The sequence below is a fragment of the Diplotaxodon limnothrissa genome, linkage group LG14 (genome assembly GCF_057381915.1).
Source record: "Diplotaxodon limnothrissa isolate DT_005_m linkage group LG14, D_limnothrissa_male_GT1.1, whole genome shotgun sequence".
Classification (NCBI taxonomy): domain Eukaryota; kingdom Metazoa; phylum Chordata; class Actinopteri; order Cichliformes; family Cichlidae; genus Diplotaxodon; species Diplotaxodon limnothrissa.
The window spans coordinates 13,378,978-13,399,489 of NC_140609.1; the positions used below are offsets into that span (position 1 = coordinate 13,378,978).

General features: G+C 39.6%; 1 protein-coding gene across 2 annotated transcripts in view; it reads left to right on the plus strand.

Moving 5' to 3' along the window:
- The first annotated feature begins 1,087 nt into the window (after window positions 1–1,087).
- arap1 (ArfGAP with RhoGAP domain, ankyrin repeat and PH domain 1) overlaps window positions 1,088–20,512 on the plus strand; it is a 57,682-nt gene continuing 38,257 nt past the window's right edge. For both annotated transcript variants that reach the window (XM_085371696.1, XM_085371695.1), the window contains exons 1-2: window positions 1,088–1,229; window positions 14,501–15,589. In XM_085371696.1, the coding sequence (XP_085227822.1) occupies window positions 14,583–15,589 (1,007 nt within the window). In that variant the 5' untranslated portion in view covers window positions 1,088–1,229; window positions 14,501–14,582. The remainder of the gene's footprint in view (window positions 1,230–14,500; window positions 15,590–20,512) is intronic.

Here is a 20,512-nt window from a genome sequence, read left to right on the forward strand (position 1 = left end):
GTAACCTCCCAGCGTGATGTGTTTTGCTCATGGAGCCAACTGGGGCATCATGATTTATGATGAGAATGTAATGCCCCCCACCCTTATCTCGTGAATCTTGCTAAAAATGGAACCACTGGGATCATCTTTAATAATTTAAGCCTGAGTTAGATTCTCTTCCTGCTTTAAACATGGTTTCCTCTTTTCTATTTATAAGAAAATAAATGTTTAAGTTCAATATCTTATGTTGATTGGTTGCCCCCTGCTGGTTTGTCTGAGTTCTACAATTGTAGTTAAATTTTTTTTAAATCAAATCTGTTCAAATATATTTCTGTTTATAAACGCAGTAACCTATTTATATTTTATTCCTTCTTAGTTAAATTTACCCTTTTTAATTTTTCATATTTATTTCCTATCTTATTCATAGCCTTTTCCTTTTTTGTTTTCTTTAGGTCGCGAGCAGTTGTCCAAGCATTTCACTACATATCGTACTGTGTATGACTGTGTACGTGACAAATAAAATTTGAATTTGAAATTTGAATTTATTTTTATAATATTAAACCCAGAAACACAACCTAGTGGAGCCGTACACTGGACAGAAACCTGTACAAATAAATATTACTTAAATATTACTGGTTATAATACTTGTCATTTGTTTATTTGGTATTTGTTTTGTTTGTTTATTGATGTCCCCCAACCCAGAAAAAAAGTATAATAAAAATACAGTGTAAAATTTTATTAGCAGTCCCATTGAGGGTTATGGGGATGGTTTTAGTTCTCCAAAACACGCCGACTTTAAGTAGAGTATTTGCAATAGCAGAAGTTAAAAAAATACCACTGCTCAGTCTTTTTTGGTATTGTGTGTAAAAAAGTAAGCGGTGTATGGGGAACGTGGATGAAAACTAACTGGGTTGTCCAGTCTTTCTCGATGGTCACATGACGGTCTTACGGAAATTCTTCGACAGTAAAATTATCCGCGTTAAGGCAGAAAGGACAAAGGTGTAGCCTTCAAAGTAAAAACAAACAGTCGGCTAAACTCGCCGCGGGTCTGTTTATTTTGAAAGGAAAGCACTTCCTTCACTTGCACGTAAGTGCGGATGCATGCGCGTAGCCGCTGTTGCTCTTCAACAGTGAGAAAAAAAATAAAGTTATTCGCTGTTCGGCGTCGCAGTTGTGTCTTCTAACCCCACCTCGAAGGCAAACCCACTCCTGGCGTGTCTCAGTGACACGGACACTGACGACTTGAAAGGGTAAGTGGATAACAGGAATTTAAAAACTATTTTTTCCTCCAGCACAAGAGAAACTTTCCTCGAGCCACTGCTTAGAGGAGAAACGTGAACTCAGCGCTTTTAAACGCACTCACTGTGAGGGGGTCCACACTAAAAAAAAAAAGGTTGCTGAGGTTATTTTTAGGCGCAGACTGTTAGCTCTGAATTTATTACTCAGCGACGCATGAACCTATTCTTTTTTCCAATGTGCTTCAGCGACTGTGTCCACTTCTGTCTTTAGAAGTAGACTAATTGATGAAGAAGAGTTTGATTGGCTTAATGTGAACTCTTTAGCGGTTTTCCCACACTGCTCTATTTTTTTCTCTGGTAAAAGCGAACTTGCCTACGACGGGACTGTTTATCCCCAGTGGAATTCATTATTTCTAATCTGGGCTCCATTACACGGATGGTTTTAAGATGAAATCAGTTGTTTATAGATGGAGTAACTGGTTCCCAGCTTGAGACGAAGGAAGCATCTATAGAAATTCTCAGAGCTGTGTACGTAATGGAGCAGGTGGATTTTTGTGACAGGTGATCATGCAGGCTTTAGTACAGCAGATCCCGTAGTTGCACAGTAGTTGCGGAAGATTTCTTAAACAGCTTATTTCTGCTTTTTTTTCTCTCTCTCACAAACGGACAAGAGTCACCTTATGAACAGAAGTTCATAAGGTTTGATCAATAGTGAAACTGTAAACGTGTTGGCAGATAAGTTATTAAGAACTACAGACGTATGCTTTTCCTGTTCCTTTGAAATAATTTCCCTTTTGATACAAATGTGCTCCGTGTGATTTACATTGAAAGGTTAATAACATTTGGCTGTGGGTTCAGGGCTTTAAAATAGATTGCATTTTTGCATGACTGATTTGATCAGTAGACCCTTAAAGTTGGTGAATACAAATTTTTAAGTAGTTTTTTTTTCTTTCTTCTTTTTGTTTTGCTTTTTTCTTGCTGAGGAAGAAGTTCTTCAACCATGAAAAACGATGTTCCTCTTCGTTGTGGTTCACTAGATATGATTGTGCTGCAGAAGCCTCCTAGTTGCAAAACTGTAAAGTAAATAAAAGTCAGTCATTTTTATCACTGCCATATCAAAGATTGAGCAAGGCACTTCGTCTTACCATGGAAAGCGGATACCGATTTATCGCTCTGAAGGGCAAGCCAAAAAAAAATCCACCCATTAAATGTCATTTTTTGCAGACTGGCAAAAATCGCTATCAGACAGTATCATGGCCCTACTTATTGGTCCTGCAGTGAAATGGGAAATGACTAAGTATGTGGCTGTCTGCTTGGGCTTTCCTGTGCATGCTGAGCATCACATACTGTAATATTAAAAGATGCATATCAAGACGCAAATACACATCTGTCTGTCTCTATAAAATGTGCCTTCTATCACACAACGGGAAGTCTGGAATAAGCCACGGCTTGCAAATCATAGTCAGAAGTTTTAACTTGGCAAGATTTCTTTAGAGGAAACCGTTATTGGCACTTATGTCATGTTTGAGATGCAGTGTCGGTTAATATCTATCATCGTCTTTCTTTATCCACTTGTGTCATCAGCTTTTGTGCCTTTTTTTTTCTCCTCTCTGTCTCACTCGCACACATGATTGTTTGCTTCTGAATAACCCTGAAACGAGGTGAGAGGACACTGACCTTAGCAGACAACTGAGCGTTTCATATTTTAAGGTTTTGAAAGTGTACAACAAACAGCTGTCTACACCGGACTGAAATTAGAAATCTGCAGCCTTAAATGAATCCCTCTAATTTCAGCCAAATTTTGGCTGGCAGTCCAAACAGTGCTGGGAGTCTGCTTTAGTCAAAGGAGCTGCTTGAATAAATGCAGTAGGCAGGAGAATTCACATTTACTGACTTGTTGTTGTGTTTTGTTTTGTTTTTATCAGAAGGCTGCTTAAAAATTACAGCTTCAGGTTTGATTTGATTTAAATGAAGGTTAGCCTAATAGCATCAGGAGACTCTTGTTCATGTTAACTAAAAAAAAAAAAATCCCATCAGCTTAACTTTTGTTTCACTTCTTACTTTTTATCTGAGATCTTTATAAACTTAACAGTGAACTGCCTGAGTGTAGTGTAGTGACTACCTGACGAGCAAAAGATCCCCAGTCCTTGACTGGGAGGAGGCACAAATCCCTGAGAGGGGAGCTTCAACTTCGCCAATACAAATATGTGGATCCCTCTGCTGTGATGACCCCTGAGGGTTTAGTTTAGTTGTTTAGTTGCACCTCGTGAGGTAGAGCAGGTCCTCTATTATCAGGTAGCTCTCCGATTTATTTAGTCCCAGAGGAAATTATCTGAAAAATTTCCTCTGGGACTAAATACATTGTGTGTGAATGGGTGGATGACTGGATATGTAAAGCGCTTTGGGGTCCTTAGGGACTAGTAAAGCGCTATATAAATACAGGCCATTTACCATAAATACATTAATAATATGTTCTGATTCTGATGATTGATTCTGATTCATCAGAGTATGAATGTGTGTGAATGTTAGATAGGAAGCACTTAGATATAGAAAAACATGCTTGTGTGAATAGGTGTAATTGGGTGAATGAGCCATGTTGTATAAAGTGCTTGAGCAGAAAATTGCTATATAAGAACCAGTCCATTTACTATTTACCATTTTCGACAGGCCTTAATCATTTGGCTAAACGTGCCTGGGTCGAGTCTACACATTGCGCAGTTTTTATCTTTTCCTGTTGTCAAACAGTGCGTGTGATTTTTACATAGTGGCGGCCTGTGTCTTACACACACTGATGATTTAATTTGGATTGTGCTTTACTTCAGATAACTTTGGTGCAATTCTTAGGCTAAATATAATAGTTTGGTTAGGTTGGGTTGCCGTGGGAAACCTTCTGAAATGTTGCAGCCCTGGGAGTAAGGGGTAAGTGTGTGTGTGTGCATGTGTGCGTGCACACATAAGGTTATTCACTAGAGGACATTGTTAAGATGCATTGCTGTGCTGGCTGCACTGAGTCACTATTCAGTCCTAATTGAAACTGGGCTGAAAGCAGCAGTGTGTCTGGTGATGGGTATCTGACTCATGTCTCTTGTATATGCTGTGTTTTTCAGCAGCTCCTATAAGGACGACATCCGTCTAAAACTCTGGAGATTAAATGAAGAGTTAAGGCAGTGCAAATCGTTAAAAGCTGGTATATTGAGCAGCAGCCGTAGAGCAAGCAGCTTCATTCTTTAGCACCTGATCTGAAAGATCAGACAGTGTTACAGTGAGAAATTCATTATGGACTTAGTCATTAAGTCCATTAAGGTGAATGCAGATTTGCTCCATGTTAACTGCATGTATTGTATTGTATTATGTTTTTGAGTTAGATCTCACTGTAGATTGTAGGGACTTTAAAAAAAAAAAAAAAAGTAATCTTGGCCTGTTCTCCACAGACTTGCTTTTCAGTCTTAATCTAGGAAACAAGGGAAGAGGAAGAGAGAAGGAAACTATGAGTCCCAAAGGACATTGACCAGCATCTAATGGATGATGTTGTAGTTACTCTTGTATAATATGTTTCTCATTAGTTTTTGTTTTTAGTACACCAAATTGGACACATTCTATATTTCTCAAACACATCATGGACATTTCTGTACTGATGTACATGGATACTGTGGCTAACAGTAATGATACTTTGCGTTATGGCCTTTTTCCATACACAGTATGAGTAGAAAGGAATAGAAGTTTTGAAGTTGTACTGATTGTACTGGTTTTGTAGACAAAGGAATATGATATTTGGATTGTATATCGATCTGATCTTGACTAGTGTGATGGTGACAACAGCTTATCTATTGAACCATCTATTTAATTCAGTCCTCTGCTGGCTAAGCCAAAAGTCATCAGTAGTTATTAATAGGTAATCTGATCTTGCATTGAGAAAACTAACAGGTGGTATTTCAGAGTAACAGTACCAGCAGCTTTATTTTAATCTTTGCCCTACTGTAGTTTGTGGCTTTACTGTGGTCAACTGGCTCAACTGAAGCGTTCAGATGACTTTGTTTTCTTTTTTGACAGCTCCTTTCGCTCTGTGGCTCTGTCTCGTAGGTTCTAACAGTTGTATCACTTATTGGGAGTTTTCATTGCACTCACTGTAGCATAGTGTCTGTTGATCAACTCGATTGATAGAATTTCACTTCACCTCTTTCTTGTCAGTTTCAGTCCACATGCGATGCAAATGTGTATGTGTGTGTGTAGTTGTATTATCAGTAAGACTGAAAGCAGAAAAAGGAGAAACTGGGACAACTTTAGTAGTGATTTTAAGCTGAAATGAGACTAGAGCAAAAAAATATGATAAACAGAAAATATTTGATGTTGACCTGTATGCTTCGGTGACGAATGTAGCTCATTCATTAAATGCTGGCATCAGATCTGTGCTCAACATCTGCAGGTACCCTAAGACAGGGCACTGCTAACTTAACAAAAGTAGGAAAAAATGGATTGATGCATTGCTACTAATTGTATCAACTGATGTTATCCATTTGGAGGGATAGCTCCTCACCACCATGTAATCCCCATAAGTGCCTTTGAAATAAAGTGACAGTTAAATGCTGTTAAGGTATGCTTTGGTTGGGCTGTTTGGCTGTAATTCAGCAGAGTTGTTAATGCTCATGCCAGGACCAGCTGTCCTGCTACCAGATGTTTGGGGTTGGCCTGTATCTTTGGGTTTAGAAGAATTCCCACTTGTTGGAAGGCTTTTGTTGTTGGCAGGCTTAGGAAGTGTCAGCTTGACCCCGTCGACTCTTCTCTCTGTTCCTCCTATGCTACTCTGCCCACCCCTTCAGGATAACACGAACAGTTACACAGGAGACTGACTTTTGGTAAATTCTGGATTTTTTTTAAATTAAAATTTTGGTAAGTTCAGGAATTATACAAATACCAACTCTGTTAATAGTCTTCAGCATTATTAGAAAACATTTCCTTTTGACCCCTGAGAAAAATGGCATAAAAGAAATTGTGACTTGTGTAACACCAAACCAAAGTGTAGTGGTTTAAGAGTGATCATCTAGATTGTAATACATCCCTAATTTGTAAACACCACCAGTGGGTTGAAATAACATTACTTCATAGTATGCCACATATCAGGTCATCATAATCTGGTATCCTTTGCACCTTAAAAAACTGCTTAACATTATTCATAACACAACCATTGCCTGTATGTCAGATATACAGTTACGTATATGTTTGCTTCCACGTTATGGGGATTTAATCTGTTGTGATTGCATATGTCCACTTAAATAGTTTAAAATTTACAACATGACCATATTGCAGGGGTCCGTGTGTTGATGTGATGGTATTGCTGATTACATCATTGTTTGCTTAGTTCATGGTCCAGATTTTGACCAACAGTCATTTTGAATATCTGTGAAATATACTGATATTTATCAGTATCACTATTTAAAATATTTAGTTTGTTCAAAAAGTTTGTGTCAAGTCCAAGTTTATTTCTATAGTACATTTTAAACAGCCTCAAAGTGCCATACAAGTTATACAAAATATACACATAAATGTAACAACACTGAATCAGCAATAAATGTACACTAAAACTCAAAAGAAGCAAGTAAGACTGCGTTTGCATAATAAAAGCTAGGATACTCTGCTCAACTAGACCTGAAAGCAAGAGAGTGGGCAGCTCTTATGTAAAGAGGTAAGTTGTTCCAAAAATTAGATCCTTTTCAGGGATTGTTCCCATCGCCTCTGCTTTTAAGCCTGGATCTTGTCCAAGAAGAGCTGGTTCATAGACGCCAGTGGCTGGTAGAATTGTAGGGTTTCAAAAGTTCTGTAAAGTAAGTGGGTGCCAAACCACTGAGATGCTAAAAAACAAGCAATACAATTTTAAACTGGACCCTGAAATTGACTGAAAGCCATTGCAAGAAGGCCAGTAGAGGTGTAACGTCATCACAACGTTTCTTTCCGGTCAAATCTCAAGCTGCTGCTCCGAAACTTGCAAGTAGGACTCAAAGCAGGGCTCGCAAAAGTCCCTGGTAGCCCAGACACTCTTCAGTTTTTGGTAGCCCAAAATAAATTTAAGTAGCCTGAAAAAAAGGACAATTTTTTTGATTGACTTAAAAAAAAGTGTTAAAACACAAATTACAACAACTGTATAAAAATTACAATCATTAACTCAAATATTTTGTTCTAATTGAACAGAAGTTTCTATGAATTTGTAAGAACTGTGTAGAACATGAATCAGTCTGTGTCAGATCCTGAATCTGAAATTTCCACTGAAGTCAAGGGTAAGAGGAAAGTGGAACCAAGATCTAGGCCATTTGCTTTGTTTGCAAAGACTGCTATATTTTGCCAAAGGTAGTTCACTCTTTGCAACATAGCACGCTGTTCTAAACAGCTTTTCTTCTGCGTTTCTTCTGGACTTCTTGTTGTGCTTGGTTTATTTTTGGTATGTTTTTTGCAATTGGCGTTTGTTCTGGGAAAGATACTGCAGACTGAGCAATAATGCATTTCTCATGGGTTCTAATGGGGTCTTTCTTAAAATTACTGGTCCCAGTAACAAAGGTGCTTGTCGACTCAGAAATCGAGGGAAACTCAAGACACACCCGGCAGAACATCATGTTATTTAGCTCGTCATATTCATATTCCATGAAACCAAAAAAGCTGCGCTTTTGTTTTTGCCTCATAGTCTGATTTGTCATAACTTTAACGTTTTGTGATCAGCTTTTCTTTGGCTGTCCCTTCTTCACCCTGACCTGTCTTATTTAGCTGAGCAGAACTAAAATACCTGCGTAAATCCATCTGCTTTTACACACACACTTGCATAATGATCAAATTCAAATTCAAATTCAAATTTTATTTGTCACACACACACAACCATACACAGTATGACATGCTTGTAGCTGTACAATGCCCGACCATTAAATGACAGAAGAAAAGTTCTACAATATTTACAATTTACTACAAAAATTTACAAATTAACTTAGGAATTTACAGTAAAGAATGTGCAAATAGCAGAAGAGATTATAAAGATAAGGATTATAAATTATAGGAATTATAGGATTATAGGAAATGTGTGGTGGTGCGTGTGGTGACGTGTGTGAGAGTCCAGTCTTATAGTGACGTGTGTGGGAGAGTCCAGTCCTACACCTGGTTCAGGGCCCGAATAGCCTGGGGGAAGAAGCTCCTCCTCATTCTCTCTGTTTTGGCCTTAAGGGAGCGGAAGCACTTCCCAGACCTCAACAGTGAGAAGAGTCCATTGTTGGGATGGGAGAGGTCCATCATAATCTTCCTAGCTTTGGACTTGCACCGCTTGGTGTAGATGGACAGCAGGTCAGGGAGCTCTGATTGAATGATGCGTTCTGCCAAGCGCACCACCCTTTGCAGATCTCGTCTGTCCTGCTTGGTGATCAGTGATTCTCTGTGCAATCAACCTCTATCACATGTTTAAGCTTGCTTCACTTGACACGTTTGAATAGTAAGATAAGCTACTGAGTGATAAGACGATGTCAGAGGAATTGGTGCGCAATTAATCTGTCGCTCACCAATCAGTAGCTGCCGCTCTCTATTCACAGTTTGCGTGATCGCAAAGTGAAAGTGAAGCAAAAAACAAGCACAAATTCAAAGGCGATTTCAATATGTCACATGTTGACAGTGGCTCATCGATGCCAATGACATAATTGCCTAGCTATGTTTGCCAAAGAATGCAAAAGCATTGACATACTTTTTCTTTCTATGATAGCCCGACGGGCAGGGCTGAGATGAATTTTTGTAGCCCGACCGGAAAAATCGCTAGCCCCGGGACGTCGGGCTAGCGATTTTGCGAGCCCTGCAAAGGCATGCTGGATTATACTTCTCAAATGATGTCTTCTGTGTAGGCAGTAGGGCTGGAGTAAAGCTGTGAAAAAGCTGTGTTTCTGTGGTTTACCCAAGCCTATAGATTACACTCGCAGCAGCAAATGACAAAAATATGTGTGGCAGTTCATTTGAATTGCAATTGTAAACAGGTGATTGAATTCACCATCACTTAAATGCAGATTTAACACGTACACATTTCAGTGTAAAACTCACTTCTCGTTCTTTTCTAACGGGGTGAGGTCACGTGTTGCACTGTGGAACTGTACAACTTTGCAAGTGCAGTTATCAGCCAGTCAAATGTTGCTCTTTGAAATGCTTTAGTACTGCCACTCGCTGATCAAAATTGATTATGAAAATACTCCAAGAGAGCTCCTTCTGTTGTTCTACATCAAAATGAAGGAGAAGACGATTGTAAGTAATCTGCCCTATTGTTTATGAATAAAGTTAAATACATTCAGCAAGCCTGGCCGGTACTAATGGCTAATCGAAGCTTGATTAGCTTGCTTTGTGATTTATTAGTTGCTCTTGGTTTCATGATCACGCCAGCAAAGATCACGCATGTAAAATGTTGAAGCAATCTGTAAAGTCATTGTTCCAAAAGCTGAGCTGTGATGAAGCAAGCATTGAGAAGACAAGTTTACACTATATTTATTTTGAATACATTTGCAATGAAATGAAAAATACAGAGGGATACATGAATGTGCTTCGGGTGTTTTAGTATGCACCTTCAAAAACGCTCACATAAAACCGGAACGGCCGAGGCTAGAAATGTGGACGACTAGTCAACTAAACGTCAAACAGTTGCTGCCCCATGCTAGTCAGCTCACAAAATACTGGTGGGTTAAACATCTTATTCTTATTTTAGTAATGCACTAAACGGTTAATGGTTCAGAGATATTACGACACCCCCAGTCACTGTCTGCGGCTGCAGTCCAACAGACGTCAGCAACATTTAAAACACGATCTGAGTAATGAGGATTAATTAAGCTCCTAGGATCACATGTAGTATTTTGGGGATTTCTGTCTTTTAGACTAGGAGTCTAGTCTAACTTTATTTTCTCTTATTTAAATGACTTGCAGATTATACGCTAGGCTCAGTGAATGTGATTCTAGTCCATGCTGGGGAATGTAGTGGTGGATACAGCAAGGTTTATGCTTTTCTAGACTGTGTTGTTACACATTCAGCAGTATGAGCATGTAAGTGAAATATTTAGTCTTCGAATTAGAACAAAGACTCTCCTCGCTTTTTAAAAACTAGCACAAGACGTGCAATATAAAAAGCTTGTTTCTTAGTTTAGGACCAGTGAAGTGTTAAGAGTAAAAAACAACACAGCAGTTGTTGTGGCTTTTTAAAAACCACATGACTCATAGTGTGACAACTGGCCATACAATGGTAGTCTTTGCATTTTCTTTTTTAAACTGTGTGGCATACTGTACGCAGCCCTGCCACACTATTTGTGGTGTGTTTACAAGTACAACAGAGGGGTGGTAATGTGTTTTATGTGTCACCAACATTGTTGCTAAGAGGCCTTTAAAGTCTTTTAATAAGCGATAAAGTTCAGTAGACATCGCTTTGTCTCATAAATCAGTATTATATACTTAAAAACTGCAGATTCAGACAGTGGATGAGGTTAAATTTGATGCCAACCAGCACTGTGATGAGTGCGGACAGTGGCGCACCCTGGGTGTCTCTGTGTGTTGGATTAATGGTGAAATTGAGGCGCCCCTCACACAGAGACGCACCTACGCACAATATCATTAGGTGAGCACTTGTTTTAGAGTGTGTGAACAGGCTCCAACAGTGGGCCTTGACCATGTTTTTCCTTCCTGCTTGTCAGTATGTGCGTGTACTCGCCTAGGCAACAAAATGCCCCATTGTGGAGAGCACAGAGACCCTGTTATTGGCAGCTCTCTGAGTGGGAGGGAGGGGGAGATGAACGGAGAGGCAGATGAATTGAATTCAAATTGCTGACTGGAAACTGAAGGAAAAAAAAAAAAGAGATAAATAAAAAGGAGAGGCATAGAGAATAGGAAAAAGGAAGTCGGGGGTGATAATCAACCTGAATTTGCAGAATTAAGGAGGAACCTGATATTTTCTGTGTTCACGCATACTCTTTGTCAGTCTTTTCAGCAGTTAAAATAACACATTAGCAGTTTTGTGAATATTCTGTTTTGGTGTCAAATTAAAGATCACAGTCAGGTTCATCTTTCTGATTATAGTACAGCAATAGGTTCAGGTATGTTTAGACTAGTGAACTGCAAACACAGGAAGCATTTATCAAAGTTCATAAGTATTTTGCTTAGAACAGCTTTAAGTCTTAATGGCTTAAATTTTGAGGTTTTGGTCCATATTTACATGATAGGATCAAACAGTTGTTGCTGATTTGCTGGCTGCAAATTCATTTTGAGATTCTTCTGTTCCACCACATCCCAAACGTGCTCTATTGGAGTGAGAGCCAGTGACTGTGGATGCCATTTTTGAGTACAGTGAGCTCATCGTCATGTTTAAGAAACCAGTTTGAGATGATGCAAATGTTGTGTTATCTTGCTGTAAGCAGCCACCGGAAGATGGGTACACTGCAGTCATAAAGGGATGGACATGGCCAGCAACAATACTCAGATAGGCTGTGGTGTTAAAATAATGCTCAGTCAGTACTAAGGAGCAAGCTACCTCCATGCCTAAATGCACTGAGTTGCTGCCATGTGATTGGCTTATTTGCATTAATGAGCGTTTGAACAGTTGTACCCAATAAAGTGGCAGGTGAGTGTCGGTTGAATAGCAACCTAATTAAAATTGCCTTCAAGATGCAGACAGACTTAGAACAGCTGACAAAGTAATGCTTTTTAGGTTGAGATGCACAAACTGATATCAGCTGACAGAAGCTAAGCGTTTCATGATGTGATGCATGGGCACAATACTCAAGATTACATATTTCAGCAGTATTGTTTCACTTCTCTACTTTACATCTGCTTTTACCTTTTTCATGTCTTGATTAGTGCAACGGAGCCACTATTGAGGGGCTACAGATGTTTATTGAGTTAAACAGGCACAACTGTGAATGATAGCGTTAAGCTTAACTGCAGTGTTCATGTTTACCACTTATTGTGGTTTTCCCTGCAGACACTCACACAGATGCCCAGATGCAGCCAATCATGGGCTTCTCTGCAACAAAGTGCTGATTTAAGATGGTGAAAGATGCTAACACTTGCTGCTCACTTGTTAGACACTTCGCTCAGTTTGGTGAGTAACGCCTCTGTGAAGGGGCTGAAGACCAATCAGACTGTTTTTCATTGGGCTGTTTTTTGAGTTCCTCAATTCAAAAATGGGAAGCATTTTGATTGGAGAGAAGAGAGCAAGATTCACACCGTCTGTACGCTGTGCTCTGAGTTGTTAGAGGAAACTTTGGACAGGAAATGAAATGCATCACATTGGCAGCCGGTACACTGTCTTTTATCACACTGGGCTGGTGACTATGACTTCACTCAACCTTAACAACTCTCATGTCTAATCACCAAACCGAATCAGGTTTATATAATGCTTTAAATATTTTCTCTTTTGCATGTTCTGTTGCTAGTCAGTGAGCTGAAGTGTTTGTTAATCATGCTTAGGTGTGTATCTTTAAATTTTAAACTTGTCAGTAAAAAAACAAAAAACTAAACAGTTTCTATCAAAGGAAAACTCATAACCATCTTGACATGATGTTACATCTTCTGATGGCCTTCACTAATTATTGATGGATCAGACCAAGTTAATGAGCGAACCCTCCCTTTAGTTTAAACTCAAAGACACACCTGTTAAGTTTTGCGACCGGACGTTTCACAACCTGTCCATAGTTTGACTGCCCACCAATATACCCACAACAGCCCTTGTGGTCATGGAAGTAATAGAAATTCTAGTTTGGTGTAGTCCTACTCTATTTATTTTCTGATATCCGCCGTGTGATACTTGCATGCAAACTTGTGACGAGGAAAAGTTCTTACCGTAAATATCATATAATTTGTGCAAGTCAAATGTTTTTAGTCTTATTAAACATATTTTCTTGTTATGTGAGATTTGGAGAATAAAGTATAAACTTTTTTCTTTTTGAATAGTATATTTTCAGTCAGGCATGTTTTTGTTTTTTAGTGAGCTGAACAGAAAAGAGGTTAAACTCATCCACGCATATTTTATTTTTTCTTGTGATTGTATCAAGTGAAATATAGTTTTGTGTGCGAGGGTGTGCGGAGGAAAGACTGTGTTTGCGGCTCTTAATGGGAAACCGACAGCTTCCCCTGTGGTCACAAGTAAGAGGCAGGAAGATAAGAGGCAGGAAGATAAAAGGCAGAGTGACTGCAGAAGGTTTTTGACTATCGATTTAGAAAAGCTTGTACCTTCCCACGTTATAGAACAGTCAAGAAGAACTATTGGAAATATTTTTACGCTCACTGAAGTTGTGCATCGGTATAGTCTTTATTGAGCTATTGATTGTGGTTGTTACGTTTTTGTGCCGTGTGAGTGCTGGTAGATGACATCTACTGTTAATCAAAGCCTAACATTTTCCCAGATTTGCGTAGAAGCTGTTCTTGAACATTTTGAATACAGACACAAAGTGCCATATCTATATTATCATAAAAATCATCCTCAAAACTAGTTAATTTATTCCAAATAAGTCAGTTTTACTTTACTCCAAAACATTAGGGTTAGTGTTTAGGCCTTGGGTCATCACCGGTGATGAAAAAATAAAACTTACGGTAATACCTTGATGACAGTGCTATGAGGAATTTTAGTGGTTTGCAGGAAGCTGAACATGACTGAAAGGCTTACGGAGAATTTAGAGACATGCTTTCTGTGCTAATACTCATTGTGCCACTTACACTTCCTCCCTTAGTAGTCTGTTGCGATAGTGCAACAAAACTGACTAGTTTAGAAACTTAAAGAAAACATGTTTAGGCAGAGAAATGCAGACTTAAGGGGCAGTTTCTTCTACTTTGTGTTCAACCTTTTTATACACACACATGTCATTGGACTAATGTGACACCACTTATAAGAATGACTGAACTACTGTTGAATTTTACTGTTGTGGCGACTCAACTTCCTCTTCTACCTGGGAAAGAAACATCCACCACATGTTGCATATAACTTTTCTGTAGTTGTTTAGACACTTAATAAAAATAGCAACTTCTTGAATTATGGCTATGATTGCACTATTCATTACTGATCACGATTTATCTTTAGAACCACACATATTAATTCAGGCTGACATATTTCCCGAGACAGGATTTGCCGCATTCATACTTGCATGACACACACAGACAAACTAAAATAACACAAACCACAAACTAAAACAAGGTTTTCAGGAAATCATTTAAAAAAATGTCATTGCTTTGGAGAGTTTTTGTTTTAATTTTTGCTTGTTCCTTGATGGGATGCATTGACACGTCTCCTTGTTCTGTCTCTTCTGCAGGTTGTGTAACCATGATCTGATGCATTAAGGTCTGCATTTTCTCCGTGGACTCTCACGAGCAGCACATACAAACACATCAGCAATGTCTCAGTCTGAATCCTGTGCCAATGTGGGGGAGTGGCTGGGCGTACTTCGCCTGGAGCAGTATTCCGATGCATTTCAGAGTGCCGGATATGCAACATTACAACAATGTCGCAGCCTCACACCAGAGCAACTGGAATGCATTGGTATCACCCTGCCAGGTCACCAGAGGCGCATCTTGGCAAGTCTGAACAAAACACATGGGAATCATGACGCTCACACCATCGGACCGTTTGAGAGATCAGAGGAAATGGGACAAGCTGAATTTCTGGGGGGAGATAGACCATTGCCTGTCCCACCATGTGAAAAATCTCTCCTTCAGGACAATGTGAAGCAAGATGGAGAGACTTTGAGACCTACACCTAGGAAACGAGAAACGCCAGTCCCCAGAGAAAGACAAGTATCCAGAATGCAGGAGAGCAGCGGTGAAGGAGAGAAGCCAGTTCCTGGGAAAAGACAGATGGTACCTAGAAATGACGGGGAGAAAGAGAGGGATGGAGGGATAGATAGAGAGAGGAAGAAACCTGTGCCAAAAGAAAGGACTAAGTTTCGCTCTACTACTCCAGACAACTTGGACCCTAGCCCCCCTCCAGCTTTGGACACTTCTTTGCCCCCTGTTCCCCCCCGAAGCACACCAAACTGCCCTCCACAGCCCTTCACCTTACCCCCTGTTCAAACCTCTGGCTCCCCTAAACTGGAAAGACGAGAGGTCAGGGCTCCAGCTTTACAATGCCGATCTGTGTCCCCCAGTTCCACATTTACACCCCCCCAACCACCATCCCACCCTCCAGACCTCCCTTCTACTGCAAATAGGCCTCAGACATTAGCCATTCAGCCGAATGCCCAATACCTAACTGTCGATGGAGGAAGAAAATCTTCACCTGTTTCTCCCATCCACTCCCCTTGCAGTAGAAGTATTCCACCTCTTCCTCCAAAGGCAGGAATAGCATCTAAAGGCCCCCCACCAATCCCTCAACGGTTTCCTGTTCAGTCTCCCAGAACTCACAGGTAAGGCTCCATTTGAATGCAGATGCCTCATTTTGCAAAAAGATGCACATTAACCACTGAGTTTATTACAGGTAAAAAAAGATGAGCCTAAAAATATGATAAATCCCACAGGCTAGCGCTTGCTAGCTGTCTCCCTCACAAACATAAACACACATGCTCTCACCACCATTATCTGTATTACCACTGTTAACTATGTGTTTTGATAAGTGATCAAAAACCCTCTCAAATGTTACCAGTGGATTGTGGCGCCATCTACAGGCCAAGCTTGAAAAGTGCATCTCTTGTGTACTTTACCATGATGACACACAAAATGTTACTGGGGACTTTTGAACACTTCCTGAAAGTAAAATTAGACACTTCCTGAAACTGAAGGGTCGCAGCACACTTGACTGGACAAAGTTCTGTGGCCTTCTGAATACGGAAATACGTCGACAAGGCTTCATCTGAACAAACTGCAACCCCTGTGTGAAACTGTAGTCTATTTTAAAGTTGCTCTTAACTTACTACTGAGCCCTTTCTGGTTAGTGTTTGTTTTTTTCAAAGGTTCTGTGGTAAGCGTTTCTGCCCTTATGAGTTAAAGTTTTGCGCAGGGAGTGTTGTTTGGCAGTTTCTTCATAGTCATTTTTACATTGATGTGTTTGCAAAAGTGTGAATTTCCAATTAGCACACTGAAGGCCACACATTTCCCCTTAAGCAGCAGAATTTTCAGCTGCTTTCACTGATGATACTTTGGCAGTAATATGTTATATCTCAGTTTGTGTAAATCCTTCTGAAATCACACCGGCTGAACAGCTTTTTTTTCTCCCTTTTTTCTGTATTGCTTTAATGAAAGGAAACCAAAGCTTTGACTCCAGTACATTTATTATGAGCAATACAAGTATGTTTAAAAAGGAAACTGGCTTTTACAGGGAGGAAGCCACGGTTGAGGGCACATAAGCAGTAAAAAAAACTGTGACAGACATGGAGGGGAAAGACGGTGAGGATTAAAGGCAGAGAGCACAGCTACACTGTGATGCATTACCAGGAACTACTGTCTGAGTTTTTGTAGCCTTGAATATTCACACACTGTTGTTGCTGCATTGCCTCCTCCCCCTTTTGGTTAACTAGTTTCCTCCTGCTTTGTGAAGAGTTTGTGAAGAGTTTGTGTTTGTATCATCATGGAAGAGGAATCCTTTTGAGCATGTCAGGACAGGTAACATTTATATAAATCATATCTGTATCCTGTCTATGCTTATTTTTAGCATTCACTCTCTCTTTCCCCCGTCGACACTCTTCTTGCTGTGGGTTTCAAAACAAGCAAGCCTTCCTTTTTCTTTTCTATAGTTTGCTTCATCTTTTCTGCTGTGTTGGTGATGTTAGTGACACTTCTGTTGCACCTACTCCATGAATTTGTTTTACCTTCACAAGAATAAGGCTGGTTACAATTGCAGTGATACTGGATGAGACCCTTCTCTTGTCCTGGGGCGATAGATGTGCTTTGGAAACTCAAACTACTGTTATGTTATCTGTATGTCTTTCAAGAAATCAAGTAAGGCAAGTTTAAGATGGTATTCTGGAGAGGCATTCATGGCATGTCAGGTGTATTTCTAAGACAAAAACTATGTTCTTAGCTTTGCTGTTTTTCACTTTCAAAAGTGACATAGTAACTGTTTTCTTCAGACATAAGCTATGAAGTATCTGAAATGCTAAGTCTAGCTTGCATTAAAGACCACAGTAACTGTGCTGTTAACACATATGTTAGCTTAGTGTCAGCACCACGACTTAAACTGCACTGTAGTCATTTTTGTCACAAGAATAATTCTGCAATGCCTAAATAAGTTAAGAGCTATGCAGTGTGGGAGGACAAAGGAGCAGTCGTTGTTTCTTCAGCCAACTGTCATATGTGAGCTAGCCGAGTCGTTAAATATAGAATCCAAGCTAGCAAAACCCCTCTCAGCACTCTTCCTCTGAGAAAAAGGAGGAACTGTGTCAATAAGGCAGTTTCCCGTCATTGTGAGGCTTTTGCATGTTTTTTTCTGGGGTTTTTTTGAACTGAGGTATTTTAATAATTTCAAAGATAGTTCTTGTATACAGTCTTTAAAGTTGAATGTTTAGTATGAGTCTAGTTACTTGATAAAATTCTACTTTGAACCTGCTGCCAAGTGCATGAAGTGTGTACTAATTTGTCCACAGGCACTGCTTCCTACATAAATGATACATGAATGGTGTTTTTTTTTTAAGTCAACAGCTCAGCTAATGCAGATGTTAGAAGAGTGATCATACCTAATAAGCACTCAATTCCTGTGTTCATTCAGCCCAAGGGCAATTTGACTTGGTGGTTTTTCACAACATGTCAGTGTTGAATGCTCAACTGTCTGACTTTTAATGGGAGCCAGTAAACAGTAATATTAGGGGGTGTTTGTGACACTTTCAGAGTGTATTTATTTATTTTTTATGAAGTAAAGGTGATTTCCCCTCTCATACAGAGCTAATATTTGTGAGCTAATAATCTGAAGATTTGTTTTGCGGTCTTCATGTTTCATCTCACTGATCGTTTTTATGAGAACGAAATCCAAACACATAAAAAAAATATGAGGAATAAAGAGGAACTTTCACAATACTGGATAGACAGAAACCAGATGTGCATGTTCACTCCTGACTTACCATCAGCACAAAGTGACGTACATGCGCTGTTCGGTTAATGCGTTCATTTTGCAATCTTTGGCTTGGTGTGCATTCATGACTAACTCTTAAGGCCGCATAACTGACATACTATTTAGGAATGTGTATGTTTGGCATTTAAAAAAACAATTGCATGAGTAAATCGAACATGATCTGCGACAGTGTTTAATGAATCAGTGTGTGTAATTTCCCGTAATATCAGGTCTGAGCATGCGTGTATCTTGTGCATCTTTGGTGCAGAACAAGATGATATTTCAGCTAATATCAGTTATCATGCAGTTGAAAGGGCTCAGTGAGGGAAGTAAAGTACTGCTTGGTAGTGTTCACAATGAGGGTGAGTTTGTGTTAGATCTAGATATCATACGTGATAGTGTTAATAGGGCTGTCGTTCAAGTGAGGTTGTCTATACAAGAGGGCAAAACTATAATGGTGTCGGTGTTCACGCTTATCGATGGCGTTTGCAATCTTTCGCTGTCTTTGAGAGATATTTCTCAGGTTTCTTTGTGGAAATATTTTGCCTTTGTGCAATTAGTGAGTCTGTGGTAGAACCATATATGGTGTAAAAGATGGACCTAGCCACCATGACATTAGCCACTGGTTTTGGACTCTACATTTTGAAGCTTTTTAAAATCAGACTCTGGCTTAAGTCGTGGGTGTCAAACTCCAGTCCTCGAGGGGCAGTGTCTTGAAACTTTTACATGTGTCCCTGTTGTAACACACCTAAATAATATTATTAGGTCATTAGCAACAGTTGACTGCATGCTGTGGTGGCAGTTCAACCCTTTGATTCATGTTACAGCAGAGAGAATGACCATGGTGCAATAAAAGTACTTTTAGAAGTACATTTTTCCCAAACACTTACACTGTAAATTTACTTGAGTAGGGTTGGGGTTTGCCACCTCAGCATGCAGTCAAGTTCCATCCACCCCTGGTTTAAGTGGATGAGAGAGAGGAAGGGCGGCTCTGACAGTGACAGTTTGGTGTCAGCATGCATTTTCGTGCTACTGATATTCCCCCATTTTGAAGCACGGTGCCACCAAGTGTTTTAAAACTGACTTGATATTTTAGTCAGTATGACCCAAAATGACGGCCTGAGCAGATAAACGCAGTAGGACAGTGTTGAAAGAGATAAAGCCAGAAAGCTGTTTTCCCATAGACTTCTATCACTGTCTGTCAGGGGAAAAGCAAACGTGTCCTTTAGATAGACTCCAGGTTTTTAGGCACTTATGCATTGGCTTCATTCTTCCAACCTGAAACGTATTTCCAAGTTTTATATGGTTTGGAGCCAGCCTCAAGTAGCACCTAGAGGGAGATTTAACACTTCCATGTCGGCTTCATTTGTCAGCTCTGGAGGTTGACCTCTTTTATAGATGGATTATACATCCTGTTGAGATTAAGCGTGAGAAATCCAAAATGTATGTCGGACACTCAGCCTGACCTCATAACTTTGATACACCCCACCCCATAACTGTATTATGAGCATCACTATATGCACATATGGCAATGCATTCTATGTATGTATGTGATCATCAGAGTTATTATAGTTTTGTATTTGAAAATATCTAGTTTAGTTTCTATTTATCAATTTTATTAATTCTATTAGTTGATCAAATTATAATATCTATAACAAGCAGTGGGTTGCAGTCCTTAGGAAAATGTTGACTTTGCATTTGAACATGCACGTGTACCTGCATTTTCACTAACAAATTCCATATTTGTGGGTGAAACAGCCCACCCATTAAGAAGACATCTGTGGTCTTGACATAGGGAATTTCCTTTTTGTCATTCGCTTAAAAAAATCATGCTTGCCCCCATTGAATGTTTTGACTCAGCTCACATAATTTAACCACACTTCAATGGGATTACCAAACAATTGATGGTTAAAGTTGATGGGGAGGGAAAGAAGATGAGCCTGTTTTTTCTCTTCCTGGTGTGCCACTTACTGGCAAAAAGGCCCTACCTTGTGTTTTATCAAAACAAAACTGTTAATAAGGGCAGATGTGCTGTGCCAGGTGCACAGTGCATTCTGAAAATGACAAAAACTGATATGATGAGCAGTGTTAAACACCAGAATGTATGACCTCAGCATATGTGTGGCACACGTAAGATATATTTCTGTGTGTTTGAGTTTCTTGAGTATACACAGGCAGCGTGGGTTTACAATAAGGTGGCATCACTTATGTGAGGCAGGCTTAGGCTTGCTCTTTAAACCAGAAGTGCGAGTAAAAAACTAGACTTGTCAAGAGGAGAGCAAAGGAACAC